Source organism: Coregonus clupeaformis, chromosome 25, assembly GCF_020615455.1.
Source record: "Coregonus clupeaformis isolate EN_2021a chromosome 25, ASM2061545v1, whole genome shotgun sequence".
In the NCBI taxonomy this organism is placed as follows: Eukaryota; Metazoa; Chordata; class Actinopteri; order Salmoniformes; family Salmonidae; genus Coregonus; species Coregonus clupeaformis.
Genome location: NC_059216.1, coordinates 1,972,475 through 1,987,293, shown reverse-complemented (window position 1 = coordinate 1,987,293; position 14,819 = coordinate 1,972,475). Strand labels below are relative to the sequence as shown.

At 45.4% G+C, this 14,819-nt stretch overlaps 1 protein-coding gene across 3 annotated transcripts in view; it reads left to right on the top strand.

Annotated features, from left to right (window-relative positions):
- LOC121567831 (protein FAM168A) overlaps nt 1-9,299 on the top strand; it is a 42,940-nt gene extending 33,641 nt beyond the window's left edge. For 2 of the 3 annotated variants that reach the window (XM_041878150.2, XM_041878148.2), the window contains 5 exons: nt 6,605-6,768; nt 7,392-7,436; nt 7,528-7,708; nt 7,991-8,129; nt 8,276-9,299. In XM_041878150.2, coding sequence (XP_041734084.1) covers nt 6,605-6,768; nt 7,392-7,436; nt 7,528-7,708; nt 7,991-8,106 — 506 coding nt within the window. In that variant the 3' untranslated portion in view covers nt 8,107-8,129; nt 8,276-9,299. The remainder of the gene's footprint in view (nt 1-6,604; nt 6,769-7,391; nt 7,437-7,527; nt 7,709-7,990; nt 8,130-8,275) is intronic. The other variant, XM_041878149.2, reaches the window with a different exon arrangement.
- The last annotated feature ends 5,520 nt before the right edge of the window (nt 9,300-14,819 follow it).

The following is a 14,819-nucleotide window of genomic DNA, read 5'->3' as shown; positions in this document are numbered from 1 at the left end:
CTGGGGTCACAAAGGCAGAGATGTCGGAGGCACGTGGGGTTAACGGCACCTGCCAGTAACCTTTTAGAAGATCTAATTTGGTTACATAAGTAGCAGCACCAACAGTATCAATACAGTCATCCAGTCTGGGTAACGGGAACGAGTCGGGCACTGTGACAGCATTGACTTTCCGATAGTCCGTACATAATCTGGATGTCCCATCAGGTTTAGGAACCAGAATGCACGGAGAACTCCAAGGACTTGAACTTGGCATAGCCAGGTTATTCTCCAGCAAATAACCGACCTCACCCCTCATTATCTTTCTCTTAGCGACGTTGACACGATAAGGATGTTGCTTGATAGGTGCAGCGTTTCCAACATTAATGTCATGTTCTAACACATTTGTACATGTAGGAACATCATTAAAAAGACATGGAAAGCTGTGTAACAGTCTCACAATATCATCTGACTGTCTGTCCGTTAAATGAATCAGGCTTGACGGGAGAGACAGCAGCATCTCTGAATTGGGCAATCTAGCACACTGCTGCTGAGTATTGCGCAACTCCAAACCATCTCCGTCCACATCATTAACATGACCTCCCACTACAGCCGTAGCAGCAACAGAGACAGCCGACTCGGCCAGTTTCTCTGGACTGTCTACCTGAGTGACGGGTCTGTTGTGGTATGTCTTCAACATGTTAACGTGGCACACACGAGATTGGCGTTTTCTATCAGGAGTCTGTATCACATAGTCAGTTTCAGTTAGTTTCTTTTCAATGACATAAGGCCCAGAGAAACGTGCTGACAATGACGCTCCTGGCACAGGCAACAACACAAGAACTTCGGTCACCTGGCTGCAGTGAACGAGAAACAGCCTGTGTGTCATAGTGTCGTTTCATCCGTTTCTGTGAGGAAGACAGCGCTTCCTTTGCTAGAGCACAGGCAGCATGTAGGCGCTCACGAAAGCGACTAACGTAGTCCAACACATTTTCTTTCACACACAACTCTTGTGACAAAAACTGATCCTTAAGGACTTTCATAGGTCCTCTCATGGTGTGTCCAAACACCAGTTCAGCTGGGCTGAACCCTAGGGATTCCTGTACTGTCTCACGGACAGCAAACAATACTAGAGGAACTCCCTCATCCCAATCTTTCTCAGATTCCAAGCAATATTTACGGAGCATAGACTTCGGGTCTGATGCCAACGTTCAAGCGCACCCTGAGACTCTGGGTGATATGCGCTTGACACACGGTGTGTAACTGACAAGGATTTTAACACTTGTTTGAAAAGTTTAGAAAGGAAATTCGTACCCTGATCAGTTTGTATCACCTTAGGTAATCCAAAAGTTGAGAAGAATTTGATCAACGCTTTACTCACCACCGGAGCAGTAATCCTTCGCAGAGGAATGGCCTCTGGGTACCTGGTGGCCACACACATAATTGTCAACATAAACTGGTTACCAGATTTTGTTTTCGGTAATGGTCCAACACAATCAACCATCACATGTTCGAATGGTTCACCTATGGCCGGTATGGGACAAAGAGGCGCGGGGGAAATAACCTGGTTCGGTTTCCCAACTACTTGACAGGTGTGGCAAGTCCGACAGAACTGAGCCACATCTTGTTTTAAGCCAGGCCAAAAGAAATGTCGCAAAACTCGATCATAAGTCTTGGTGACTCCCAGATGTCCGGACCACTGGTGATCATGAGCGAGGGATAAAACATTTTGTCGAAAGGCTGTAGGAATCACTATTTGGTAAACAGCATTCCAATCTCCGCCAGCGTCAACATGGGAGGTCCATTTACGCATGAGGAGATTACCATCAATGAAGTATGCCATGTTTTTCTTCTTTAGCTCCTCCTCTGAGACAACACTAGAAAAACATTTAGCCAGGCTAATGTCAACCTGTTGGTTAGCGATCAGCTGCTCACGAGTAACTGGTAACTGTATTGCCTCAGCAACCAGTTCCACATCCTTCTTCCTTTCTCTGGGCTGTTGGTCAGACTGCACCAGCTTACCAGAGGTAGCACCCGAACTATCCTCTGGGTCACACTCTCTGAATAGAATCGTGTCTGACAAATCTACCACTTCACCCACTTGTCGTGCTTGAGCACGTGTGACAGCACAAGCGGGGAACACATCTGGATAACCCTGTGCCAGCTCCTCGGAGAGAGACTGGTCACTTTTATCCAATACCTCCAATATGGGTATTACCTTTCCTCCGGCAATATCGTTGCCCATTATAAAGGTCACCCCTTTTACTGGCAACATCGGACGTACGCCAACTCTGAACAATCCACTGACTAACTCAGAGTGTACGTTCACAAAGTGCAATGGCACTGGGGACGAAACCCATTTCAATTCCTTGTACTAACACACTGGAACCACAATATGTATTATTAGACAAGGGCAACACATCAGCTAGTATGAACGACTGCGCCGCACCAGTATCTCTGAGGATTCTAACTGGACGCTGAGACGCTTCATCATCTGATATAGAAACAAACCCCTCAAAAATGAACGGTTCATAACTGTGATCTGGGACAGGGACTTTCAAACCACATTCACTATGAGGCTTCTGTCTTGATTCCGGCCTTACAACCGTACGAATCAGCCCAACACCCGTTGGCGGCCTGGCGTGCTGAGGCATCCCCGGTTTGCGTTTTTAGCAGAAAGCAATCATTAACCATATGTCCCACCTTATGACAATAGAAACAGTGACGCACATCTTTTGGGCGTGCTGGATGTACTGCTGGTCGACTAGGACTAGAAGTTAGCAACTCCGCAGCCCTGCTCTCCGTGCGAGCGCGAAAACACGCTCTTATGCGTCAACACAAACTTCGTCTGCCAATACAGACGCTTCCGACAGTGAGGATACTTTCTGTTCGTTCAGATAAACTACAATGCGTTCCGGTAAACAATTTTTAAACTCTTCTAACAAGATTAACTCCCGTAGAGAGTTAAAATCAGTTACCTTACTAGCACTGTGCCATTTGTCAAACAGATTTCCTTTGTCTCTAGCAAACTCCACATAAGTCTGAGTAGGAGACTTTTTGTGAGACCTAAATCTCTGTCGATATGCCTCAGGAACAAGCTCATAGGCACGAAGAACAGTAGCTTTGACCACCTCATAATTCAAACTGTCTTCAAGAGGTAGCGCTGCCAGAACCTCTTGGGCTTTACCTGTTAGCTTACACTGAAGTAATAGGCACCATACCTCGTCGGGCCATTTCAATGCTACCGCTATACGTTCAAAAACACTGAAATAGGAATCAACCTCTGACTCCTGAACACAGGTACCAAGGTGATCTGCCTACTAATATCAAACGTAGCAGATGACACAGCTGGTGAGGATGGCTCACTAGCAGGCATAGTATTAGCAGAGACTAACCTCGCTGTTTCTGCCTCTAGTTCCATTTTACGCATCGCCAGTTCTTGATCAAGCCTACGCGTCTCCAGTTCTTGATCAAGCCTACGCGTCTCCAGTTCTTGATCAAGCCTACGCGTCTCCAGTTCCATCTTACGCGTCTCCTGTTCTATCTTACGCGTCTCCTGTTCTGCCTTACGCGTCTCCTGTTCTGCCTCTAGCTCCATTTTACGCATCTCCAGCTTGTCTTGCCTGATTTGTGCCCGCTCTTCCGCCTCCATTTGGAGCCGCGTCGAGCGGACATCGATCCTGGCATCACTGTCAGTCAGTGGGGAGAGTGGGTCATAACGGGGCAATGTGGCTGGAGCCTTAGCCTCGTCCTCAGACACTGATGGGCTTACAGAAACATCAACCACATCCCCTACAGGAGCAGCAGACTCGCTCGTTTAACAATATCGCTAGCACTACTTCCCTAACTTCTGCTTTCACTATACCCCTCGGTATGGGTACAGAAAAGTGGTCAGCCAAAGCCTGTAGATCCACTCTACGACAATTCTCAAAAACCTCCCACGTAGGGTTTTCCAAAAATGCTTCCAAATCAAAAGTAGCCATCCTACTAACTACACGAGCCGTCGACTACTGAACACACACAAAAAAAAACAGGTAGTTACAGCTGCTAAGCTCAACACTGAACCAGACACTTACTAATTTGCACGAGTAGCATGGGATAGATCCCGGACGAGCCCCCACTTTATGTTACGAACCCCGTGGCTCTAAACGTCTAGGGTGGATGGACATGAGACCCGTAACATAAATTATGCAAATTATAAGTGTGACCTGGAACAGCGAGAACCAAACATGACACAACAACCATGAGCTACCGTCAAACTTAAATGGTTTATTACTAAACACACGGTAAAGGTTTGGGAAAAAGGGCTGAGCAGGACCCAAGAAATGAAACAATAGTGTAAAACCCCTAAACTGATCTAGCCTGCCTAAAGAACCGCTAGGCTACTGCTACCATACAAAAAATACAGTGGGTGGTCCGCTCAGGTCTAACTGGTGTTTATAGACAGATTTCTTCCCTACGGGTAATGTACGCCCAAGGGCAACTAGCTTAAACTCCCCTTTTCCCAAAAAACACACAAAGCTACTAAACAGGGTAATCAGCAATTTAGTGAGTACACAACACACAGGACACCACCGTGTCCATACTCACATATGGCAAAAAGTCTCTCTCTCTTGCAACAAACACAAGTCTGGTTTTATACAATGGGCTGTGTGATTCAACAAACGAGTAACAGGTGGTGCTATTCACAGGAATGTTCACTGATTGGTCCAATCAGCAGACACCTCAACGACCACCAATCAGGAACATATAGGACACCTGTGATTAGGGCAGAAAGAGTAGAAACACACAAAAACACAGGATACCTGTATCCGTAACAACCACTAGGAGGAGACTGTAGTGATGAGGCTCTACCACTAGGAGGAGACTGTAGTGATGAGGCTCTACCACTAGGAGACTGTAGTGATGAGGCTCTACCACTAGGAGGAGACTGTAGTGATGAGACTCTACCACTAGGAGGAGACTGTAGTGATGAGTCTCTACCACTAGGAGACTGTAGTGATGAGGCTCTACCACTAGGAGACTGTATTGATGAGGCTCTACCACTAGGAGACTGTAGTGATGAGTCTCTACCACTAGGAGGAGACTGTAGTGATGAGGCTCTACCACTAGGCGGAGACTGTAGTGATGAGTCTCTACCACTAGGAGGAGACTGTAGTGATGAGGCTCTACCACTAGGCGGAGACTGTAGTGATGAGTCTCTACCACTAGGAGGAGACTGTAGTGATGAGTCTCTACCACTAGGCGGAGACTGTAGTGATGAGGCTCTACCACTAGGAGGAGACTGTAGGGATGAGTCTCTACCACTAGGAGGAGACTGTAGTGATGAGGCTCTACCACTAGGAGGAGACTGTAGTGATGAGTCTCTACCACTAGGAGGAGACTGTAGTGATGAGGCTCTACCACTAGGAGGAGACTGTAGTGATGAGGCTCTACCACTAGGAGGAGACTGTAGTGATGAGTCTCTACCACTAGGAGGAGACTGTAGTGATGAGGCTCTACCACTAGGAGAAGACAATGACTAGTCATACGCTGACTGGATGACAAGCTATGGCAGTGTTCATTTTGGCATTCTTTTTTTAGATTTATTGTAGTCTTAGTCATTTTGACCAAAATATCAAGTCACATTTTTGTCATTTGAATAATGGTTTAGTCTAGGATTTGTCAAAATGACAAAAAGTTGGCAATTTTTGTCAACTAAATACCCTTTCTTTTTAGTCATCAGATTTGTATTGCCTCATTAACCTATAGTAAACATAAATAACTGACTTCCATGGGCATACATAGCCTTTTCCTACCAACATATTTTTCTGCATTATAGAAGGATTATCTGGCCATGTAAATTCCTAATTCAGCCTACATAGATATTGCACGTTACATGAGAGAGCGAGATCACTCCGTGACAACAGTCACTGACTCAAAGAGGGTAGAGCACATTTCAAACATTGCTTTCTTTCTGTGCCACCAAATGTTTGCATGCAGGCTACTGGTAATGCTATTGGTAATGTTCAGTTGAAAAACATTCTTGAACTTTGCAGATAGAAAACCATGAATAAGAGCCGACGTTATTTCTTATTCAACATGTCAGAGAGGCATGTTTGTTCTACATACCATATTTCTATCTGAACGTTCCAAAACATTGCATCCTGCTGAACGCAGCCCAGGTTGTTAGCAATAGCTAGTTAATGAGGTAACATGACTGAACAAGGTGTAGCCTAAATAAATGGTTAACGGTCCGGTTATGAATGTAAAATGCGGGCCGCCACGATAGAAAGGAAACAAATCGTAGCGCCGGTAGACTTAGTAGTCAGATTTTAGTCAGAGATAGTTTTGTCAAGTTGATTTTTTAGTCAAATGAAATAGCAATTATTTTGGTTTAGCTATATTTTTTTTCTGGGTCTGTTTAGTCAGTTATATAGTCTCTTCAATTGCCTCTGAAAAATAGGTGTTTGACAAATATTTGAGTCACCATTTTTTGGGGGACAAAATTAATACTGTGCTATGATGGTACTAGATTAGGACTGAAAGGAAGGATGTGTTACCCTTAAATGGTGTCTTGGCTGTTGGACCGATGTTTCATATCTCTCTCTCTCTCTGTGTGTGTGTGTGTGTGTGTGTGTGTGTGTAGGATACACTACAGCGGGTACTCCATATAAAGTGCCCCCCACCCAGATGAACGGCGCACCCCCGCCCTACTCCCCCTCCCCCAACCCCTACCAAACAGCCATGTACCCAATCAGAAGTGCCTACCCCCAGCAGAGCATGCAGAACCTGCAGAACTTGTATGCACAGGTAAGCACACACACCCTTCACACACCCTTCACACACCCTTCACACACCCTTCACACACCCGCACACCCTTCACACACCCGCACACCCTTCACACACCCACACACCCACACACCCTTCACACACCCACACACCCTTCACACACCCTTCACACACCCTTCACACACCCGCACACCCTTCACACACCCACACACCCTTCACACACCCTTCACACACCCGCACACCCTTCACACACCCTTCACACACCCGCACACCCTTCACACACCCACACACCCTTCACACACCCACACACCCTTCACACACCCACACACCCTTCACACACCCACACACCCTTCACACACCCACACACCCTTCACACACCCTTCACACACCCGCACACCCTTCACACACCCACACACCCTTCACACACCCGCACACCCTTCACACACCTGCACACCCTTCACACACCCGCACCGTACTCTACCAACTCCTACCCTCATCAGCTTCTACACACACACACACACACCTATATACAATCCTAACCTCAGCATACACACACCGTACTCCCTCAACGTCTACCCTCAGTAGAACCTTTACGTATCGGTAAGCTCACTCACACCCTAACCTCTGTCTCTGTCTCCCTGTAGGCAGCATCGTATTATGGCCAGCCAGTGTATGCGGCTCAGCCATATGTAAATCAACAACACTACTCACATGCACACACACACATAAACACACACTAATACAGACCCGCTCTAACCTCTGTCTCTCTGTCCCCTGTAGGCTTATTACACGCAGCCAGTGTATGCCGCTCAGCCTCAGCCCCATGTCATCCACCACACCACGGTGGTTCAGCCAAACAGCATGCCCTCAGCCCTCTACCCCGCCCCTGTCCAAGCCCCTAGAAACAATGGAATGGCTGCCATGGGGATGGTTGCCGGGACCACCATGGCTATGAGTGCAGGTAGGGCTGATGACTGAGGAAACTGATGTAGCTACAGAATGTGTTGACGTTACGTAAACAAGGAAGATATTTTCATATTAAATACCTTTTTTAATGATTGAATTTAATTTCCTATGCTAAATTGATTATACTTAAGTTATGCTAAAATTATAATATTGCTGTTATGTGTTTTTGGTGTAAGTGTTATTAGTTTAGTCGGTGCCATATTGACCATAGTGCTACGGTCAAAACAATAGTGACAAAATGACATCCAACACTGATGATGCGTGTGACGTCCTGTAGGAACCCTGCTGACCACACCCCAGCACGCTCAGCTGGGAGCGCACCAACACGTCACCATGCCACAGTACCGGCCCCAGGGCACACCGGGATACAGCTATGTCCCTCCCCACTGGTAGAACCCCCCCCCCAAAAAAAAGAAGTAAGTCATGTGACTAGCTCTCCTTATTTCTCTCTTTCACCTTGAACTTTTTCAAGTAATCTTATAATTCCAAATGTCCACATTCCACTCTCAATCAATCCAATGTCTTGTCACTCTTTCTCTGTGTCTGTGTCGTGTCATTTCAGATCTGGAGTCCAACATCGTATGCAACTACTCAAGTTTTACACGGGCTTCTTATGGTCACCATGGCAACATCACATCTGTCTGCAACAACAAAACTAAAGAGCAACGGACACTTGCTGCATTCTCTAGTGTTTTACAAAAGCTGCTTTAATTTTTTTTTTTACTCAAAGATTTTTTTTCTTTCTCCATTTATTTGCCAATATTTCGTTGCATTACTTTGTTTTCGTTGTTTTTTGGTGTTGTAATATATATATATTTTTTCCATCATTTAAATTTTTCCATCATCATTGGAACTCCAGAGTGATTGACCAATCACGAGTGTCTGTTGCCCTGCTTGTGGACTGTGTTCTGCTGCTGTGTGCCAGTGGTGGGAATGTACTGCTTACTTCCTGCTCCATCATCAATGTACTGGTCACTTCCTGCTCCATCATCACCACCTTTATCATCACCACCTTTATCATCACCAACTTATGCTGCCAAATTTTCTAACCATTAGATATCAGCACAGGGTTTTGATTTTATTTATTTAGATTTGTTTTAATCCCTTACTTTTCCTTTCCAACAAAGCACTGTCTTAGAACAGCCTGTTGTTTTCTCCTTCACATCCTCTGTTCCACTTCTCCTTCTGATCTTCAGTTCATCTTCTGATAACAAGGGTTGTCTTCCAGCTTATAGCTGTTTCTTAGATAGATCTGTAACGTCTTGATACGCTGTCTGACTAGATCTGTAATGACTAGATCCGCTGTCTGACTAGATCTGTAATGACTAGATCTGCTGTCTGACTAGATTTGTAATGACTAGATCCGCTGTCTGACTAGATCTGTAATGACTAGATCCTCTTTCTGACTAGATCTGTAATGACTAGATCCGCTGTCTGACTAGATTTGTAATGACTAGATCCGCTGTCTGACTAGATCTGTAAAGATCTGCTGTCTGACTAGATCAGTAACGACTACACTACCGGTCAAACGTTTTAGAACACCTACTCATTCAAGTTTTTTTTTCAAGACTGTTGGAAAAGCATCCCAGGTAAAGCTGGTTGAGAGAATGCCAAGAGTGTGCAAAGCTGTCATCAAGGCAAAGGGTGGCTATATAAAATATATTTAGATTTGTTTAACACTTTTCTGGTTACTACATGATTCCATGTGTTATTTCATAAAATAAAAAATAAAATAATTGGTCATTTAGCAGACGCTCTTATCCAGAGCGATTTCATAGTTTTGATGTCTTCACTATTATTCTACAATGTAGAAAATAGTAAAAATAAAGAAAAACCCTTGAATGAGTAGGTGTTCTAAAACGTTTGACCTGTGCCGTAGATCTGCTATCTGATTAGATCTGTGACGACTAGATCTGCTGTGTGGCTGTTAAGACGTGGTATGCAGCATCACAAGGGCCACAGTACTTACCAGTTACTGAATTCATCTCAATCTAGAGGCCGTTTATGTCTTTTAGCTTAAACCTATAAATTACAAGATATATTTATATAGCTGTGTGTGTTTGTACAGGATGTGTGGTCATGCACACAGTCACACAATTACACACACACATACACAGTCTTGTATAACTAACCTTGTGGGGACACACAAAAATCATATAAATACACACACAAGTCATACTTAGAGCTGGATCACTTAATGTCAATCAAATAATCAGACGTTGAATCAAACGTGTGCCAACACAGTTAAACACACACGCACACACATGCACACACAGTACATTAAACCACCACTCGGACTGATGGCGTGTTGAGGAACATGTTAAAGAGTTAAAGAGATGTGGAAGCACTGGGCAGGGTGACATGGCAGAGGAGGGGAGGGGAGGGGAGGGGAGAGGAAGAGAGGAGGGGAGTGGTGGGTCAGGAGGGGAGGGGAGAGCAGCAGGGAACGGTGTGTGTGTGTGCCATGTTTCAGGGTTTTAATAGATTAGTATGAATCACAGTTAGGATCTGTGGGGCACGGGTCATTACAAAGCATTTACAATGTATCGAAGTAGATCAAGTCGTTAATTGCAATAAGAGGAAATGCCTCGTTATACGGTTACCACACAGTAATTATTTTATAGTCGTTTTGAATTAAGATAATTTTAAAATCCTTATTCTGGTAATCCTTAAATCTGGATTATGGGCTCTGTATCCAGCCTCAATCCCTTTAAATCACTGTTACTGTATTCTGAGGTGGCAGCAGTACATATCAGAGTTATTGTAATAATCGCACGAGGAAGCTTGCACAATAAAAAACCTGACAACAATAATTTATACTAGTTACCAGGTAGATAGACTTCGTAGTGAAACAGAGAGAGGCAGTTTAAACTGTCATTTAAGAAAACAAAACAATAGATATCAAGCGTTCAGTAAGGTGTCCTTAGTCCTGATAATGTTTGTGCTAGTTAGTATAATTCTCAACAAAAGAAAATGGCTTATTGTTGTTCATGAGCATTTATTTAATCAACCACTATTTCAGTGTTGTTTCGCATTGAGGTTTCGGAAAAAAATATGGCGTGTTTTTCTTTCTGTGGTCTTTTGAACATAAGGATGGTTCATATTCAGGTGTAGTGTAGCATGGAGCGTCATGCATCACAATGCAGTCTGTTTATACACTGAGTGGTTGTGTGTTACTGCGAAGCATGCTTTTATCAACTTCAAGATATTCACCACCTTTTAGAATCTAATAAATCAGACATTACCCACTCTCTCTCTCTCCCCCCCACCTCTCTCTCTCTCCCTCGCTCTCCCTCTCGCGCAGTCCCTCCTTCCTTCACACTCTCTGGTTTGTCCTTCCCGCTCAGTGGTGTATTTTAGTAAATGTTATTTAATAAGTCCAGTTGTTGGTCTTTGTCAAATCCCAAACATGATCTGTCTGAAAATCTGTTCTTCACGTAAATTCTAATGTAATAATTAGTTACTAATGACCTCCACATCCTGCCATCGGGGTTGGAACTGGTCTCTGTTTCTCAATATATGTATCTCTCTTCCTCAATTTTACTCCTCCCCCTCCTCCCCCCCCTCTCTCTGTCTGTGGCTCTGTGTTCCAGCTCCCTCTCATGCTCTCTCTCTCGCTCTCTCTCTCCCCCTTTAAACGTTGGTAAAAAGCAGCCCTCGGCACCTCTTCATTACAGAGATGAAGTGAGGTGTAATGGCAGACTGGAACCATGTAGATGACCAGGACTGTAGATGTCTCATGTAATCCAATCTAATCCTAGCTGAGGTTGTGCTCTGGATGGGGTGTCACACTAACCCACCAGAGTCTGGTGCACAGTCTGACATCAACCTCTAGCTCATGTAGATCTGAGAGGGTTGGATGGGTTGAAGCAAGATGGTTGTTCAACTACTGAACCTACCAGAAGATGGAGCTGTTACCTGTGTTGCTTGAACCCATCAGATGCTTTAAGAGCAACTGATAAGTGGATGATTTTTGGAATGGGGCAAAGGAATTCCCTCCAGTATTCTACACCTCGGCCTAAAATAGGAAACAGAATGTTGGATTTCCTGAGCCGTGTAAAGTTGAGCGCTTTTTACCATAAGTGTTATTTAAGGTTTTAACTGCGATTTTGTGTTTTATTATTCTATAGCACAAGTCTCAGCGGTTCGGCTAACACACTCATTCCGAGGGGGCTTGTTTCGGACTTTCTCACACACACACACACACACACACACACACTGTCACCTGTTTGCATGCCTGTGTTTTTGATGGGAGTGATGTCAGGAGGGATTGGGTCAATTCCAGGAAGGGAACTGAATTTCAACTCGTTCTCTGAATTCAAATCGAATTGACCCTAACCCTGATGAAACACTTACCTGCAGAGCTCAAAGGGGGATATATTTTAAGGTATTTTTACTCGTACTCTATCAACTTATGATTCCTTCACCTTTTGTATCATTCCATCTCTGAATACGTTTCCAAAAATGTGAAAGAAGTTAAAGATCCTTTAAAGATGTTAAAGGATTATTTGTTGTTGATGTTTTTGTGTATTTTACTCTTCTTCATTATGTCAAATCAAAATGGTGTCAAACACCAACCTCTCCCCCACTTCTCTTTTTCTGACTCTCTTCTTTTGCCTCAGTGGTCATGTCTTAACAGTTTTCATATCTTAGCAGTTTCCTCAAATTAAAACCCAACTATTGGAGGTATGGTGGACTTGTTTTTGTGTGTTTTTTTTCCTCGATGTTCTGCAGCTTTTTATTTCTAAAATAATAATTTGAACACTAAATGTGATGCAAAAAGTGGAAATTCCTCGTCTTCCAAAATACTTTAATCCCTGGAGCGAGTTTAGGAACAACCCCCTTGAAGTTTGGTACCCAGTTTGCACAAACAATGGTAACATTACCCTACCGTTGTGGCAAACTATGGCACAACGTTTTCTCAACGTTGCGTGAACTGAATTGTATGTTAGCTCTTGGTCCAGTGTCGCGGACCCACGTCAGGCTTGTGATATGAAGTGTAAATCTGTTTTGAATTTTGGTTTTTTTATGTTTTTGTTAATTTTGTTTTTATTTTTTTGAAGATCAGTTAGTGATCTTCATACCATAACTAAGCCAAGTTTGTAATTGTATAATATTTACTGTAAGATGTAGAACATCGAATAACTATTAAAATGTTCCTATAAAAGGAATTCTGTCTTAGTCTCTACTTTCTGAGTGGAAGTTTTTCTGGCCATCGAATATAGCACAAGTAGGTGTGTATTAGGACCAGTGCTGTGACTAACACCAACAGTAGTGACGGATGAATGAAGAATTGGGTGGGTGCCATAAGGTGTGGTTTCATTAGAACTGCTTTAAGTAATAGTAGTGGTAGTTGGGTGCATTCGTAGCCTCTGACTATAGTGATGGTTTAAGGCTACATATTTCAGGAAGGTCCAATAGCACACAGGGTAGAGGTCGTGCTGCTGATCCTACAGACAGTGAAAGTCTGTGTGTAGGTGTAGCTGATTGAGAAAGAGACGTCTGTCTTTCACTTCTCCCTCCAGGCCCCCTGCCAGGCTTTCTGGGTAGTTGAGCAATACACACCACTCCCTATGCATGCACACGCACAAACACGCACTGATGGCACAAGCGGGGAGCCCAGCCAACAGAGTTGCAGTAGTCGAGACAGGATATTACAAGTGCCTGGATTAGGACCTGATGAACCCCAGGGGACTGTGTCAGCACTGTCATCAACCCCAGACGGATGGAGGAGTGAAGCTGAGAGCCCAGACTGAGGGAGGAGTGAAGCTGAGAGCCCAGACTGAGGGAGGAGTGAAGCTGAGAGCCCAGACTGAGGGAGGAGTGAAGCTGAGAGCCCAGGCTGAGGGAGGAGTGAAGCTGAGAGCCCAGACTGAGGGAGGAGGAAGCTGAGAGCCCAGACTGAGGGAGGAGTGAAGCTGAGAGCCCAGACTGAGGGAGGAGTGAAGCTGAGAGCCCAGACTGAGGGAGGAGTGAAGCTGAGAGCCCAGACTGAGGGAGGAGTGAAGCTGAGAGCCCAGACTGAGGGAGGAGTGAAGCTGAGAGCCCAGACTGAGGGAGGAGTGAAGCTGAGAGCTCAGACTGAGGGAGGAGTGAAGCTGAGAGCCCAGACTGAGGGAGGAGTGAAGCTGAGAGCCCAGACTGAGGGAGGAGTGAAGCTGAGAGCCCAGGCTGAGGGAGGAGTGAAGCTGAGAGCCCAGACTGAGGGAGGAGTGAAGCTGAGAGCCCAGACTGATGGAGGAGTGAAGCTGAGAGCCCAGGCTGAGGGAGGAGTGAAGCTGAGAGCCCAGACTGAGGGAGGAGTGAAGCTGAGAGCCCAGACTGAGGGAGGAGTGAAGCTGAGAGCCCAGGCTGAGGGAGGAGTGAAGCTGAGAGCCCAGGCTGAGGGAGGAGTGAAGCTGAGAGCCCAGGCTGAGGGAGGAGTGAAGCTGAGAGCCCAGACTGAGGGAGGAGTGAAGCTGAGAGCCCAGACTGAGGGAGGAGTGAAGCTGAAAGCCCAGACTGATGGAGGAGTGAAGCTGAGAGCCCAGGCTGAGGGAGGAGTGAAGCTGAGAGCCCAGACTGAGGGAGGAGTGAAGCTGAGAGCCCAGACTGAGGGAGGAGTGAAGCTGAGAGCCCAGGCTGAGGGAGGAGTGAAGCTGAGAGCCCAGACTGAGGGAGGAGTGAAGCTGAGAGCCCAGACTGAGGGAGGAGTGAAGCTGAGAGCCCAGACTGAGGGAGGAGTGAAGCTGAGAGCCCAGGCTGAGGGAGGAGTGAAGCTGAGAGCCCAGACTGAGGGAGGAGTGAAGCTGAGAGCCCAGACTGAGGGAGGAGTGAAGCTGAGAGCCCAGACTGAGGGAGGAGTGAAGCTGAGAGCCCAGACTGAGGGAGGAGTGAAGCTGAGACAGAGCCAGAGATCCAGAGAGCTCAAGAGCACAGAGAGGCGTCAGACATCTGATCTAGGCCTATCGCAAAACATATTCATATCAGTGTCAGTACATCTATGACCAATGTCCATAATTTGAATGAATGTCCATGAATTAAAGGTTTCATTTCCAGTCAGAAGAGTAGATGATCTCTTATTAGTGCAGAGGTCAGAACAGACATTTCCGCTGCAGTGGCATCCA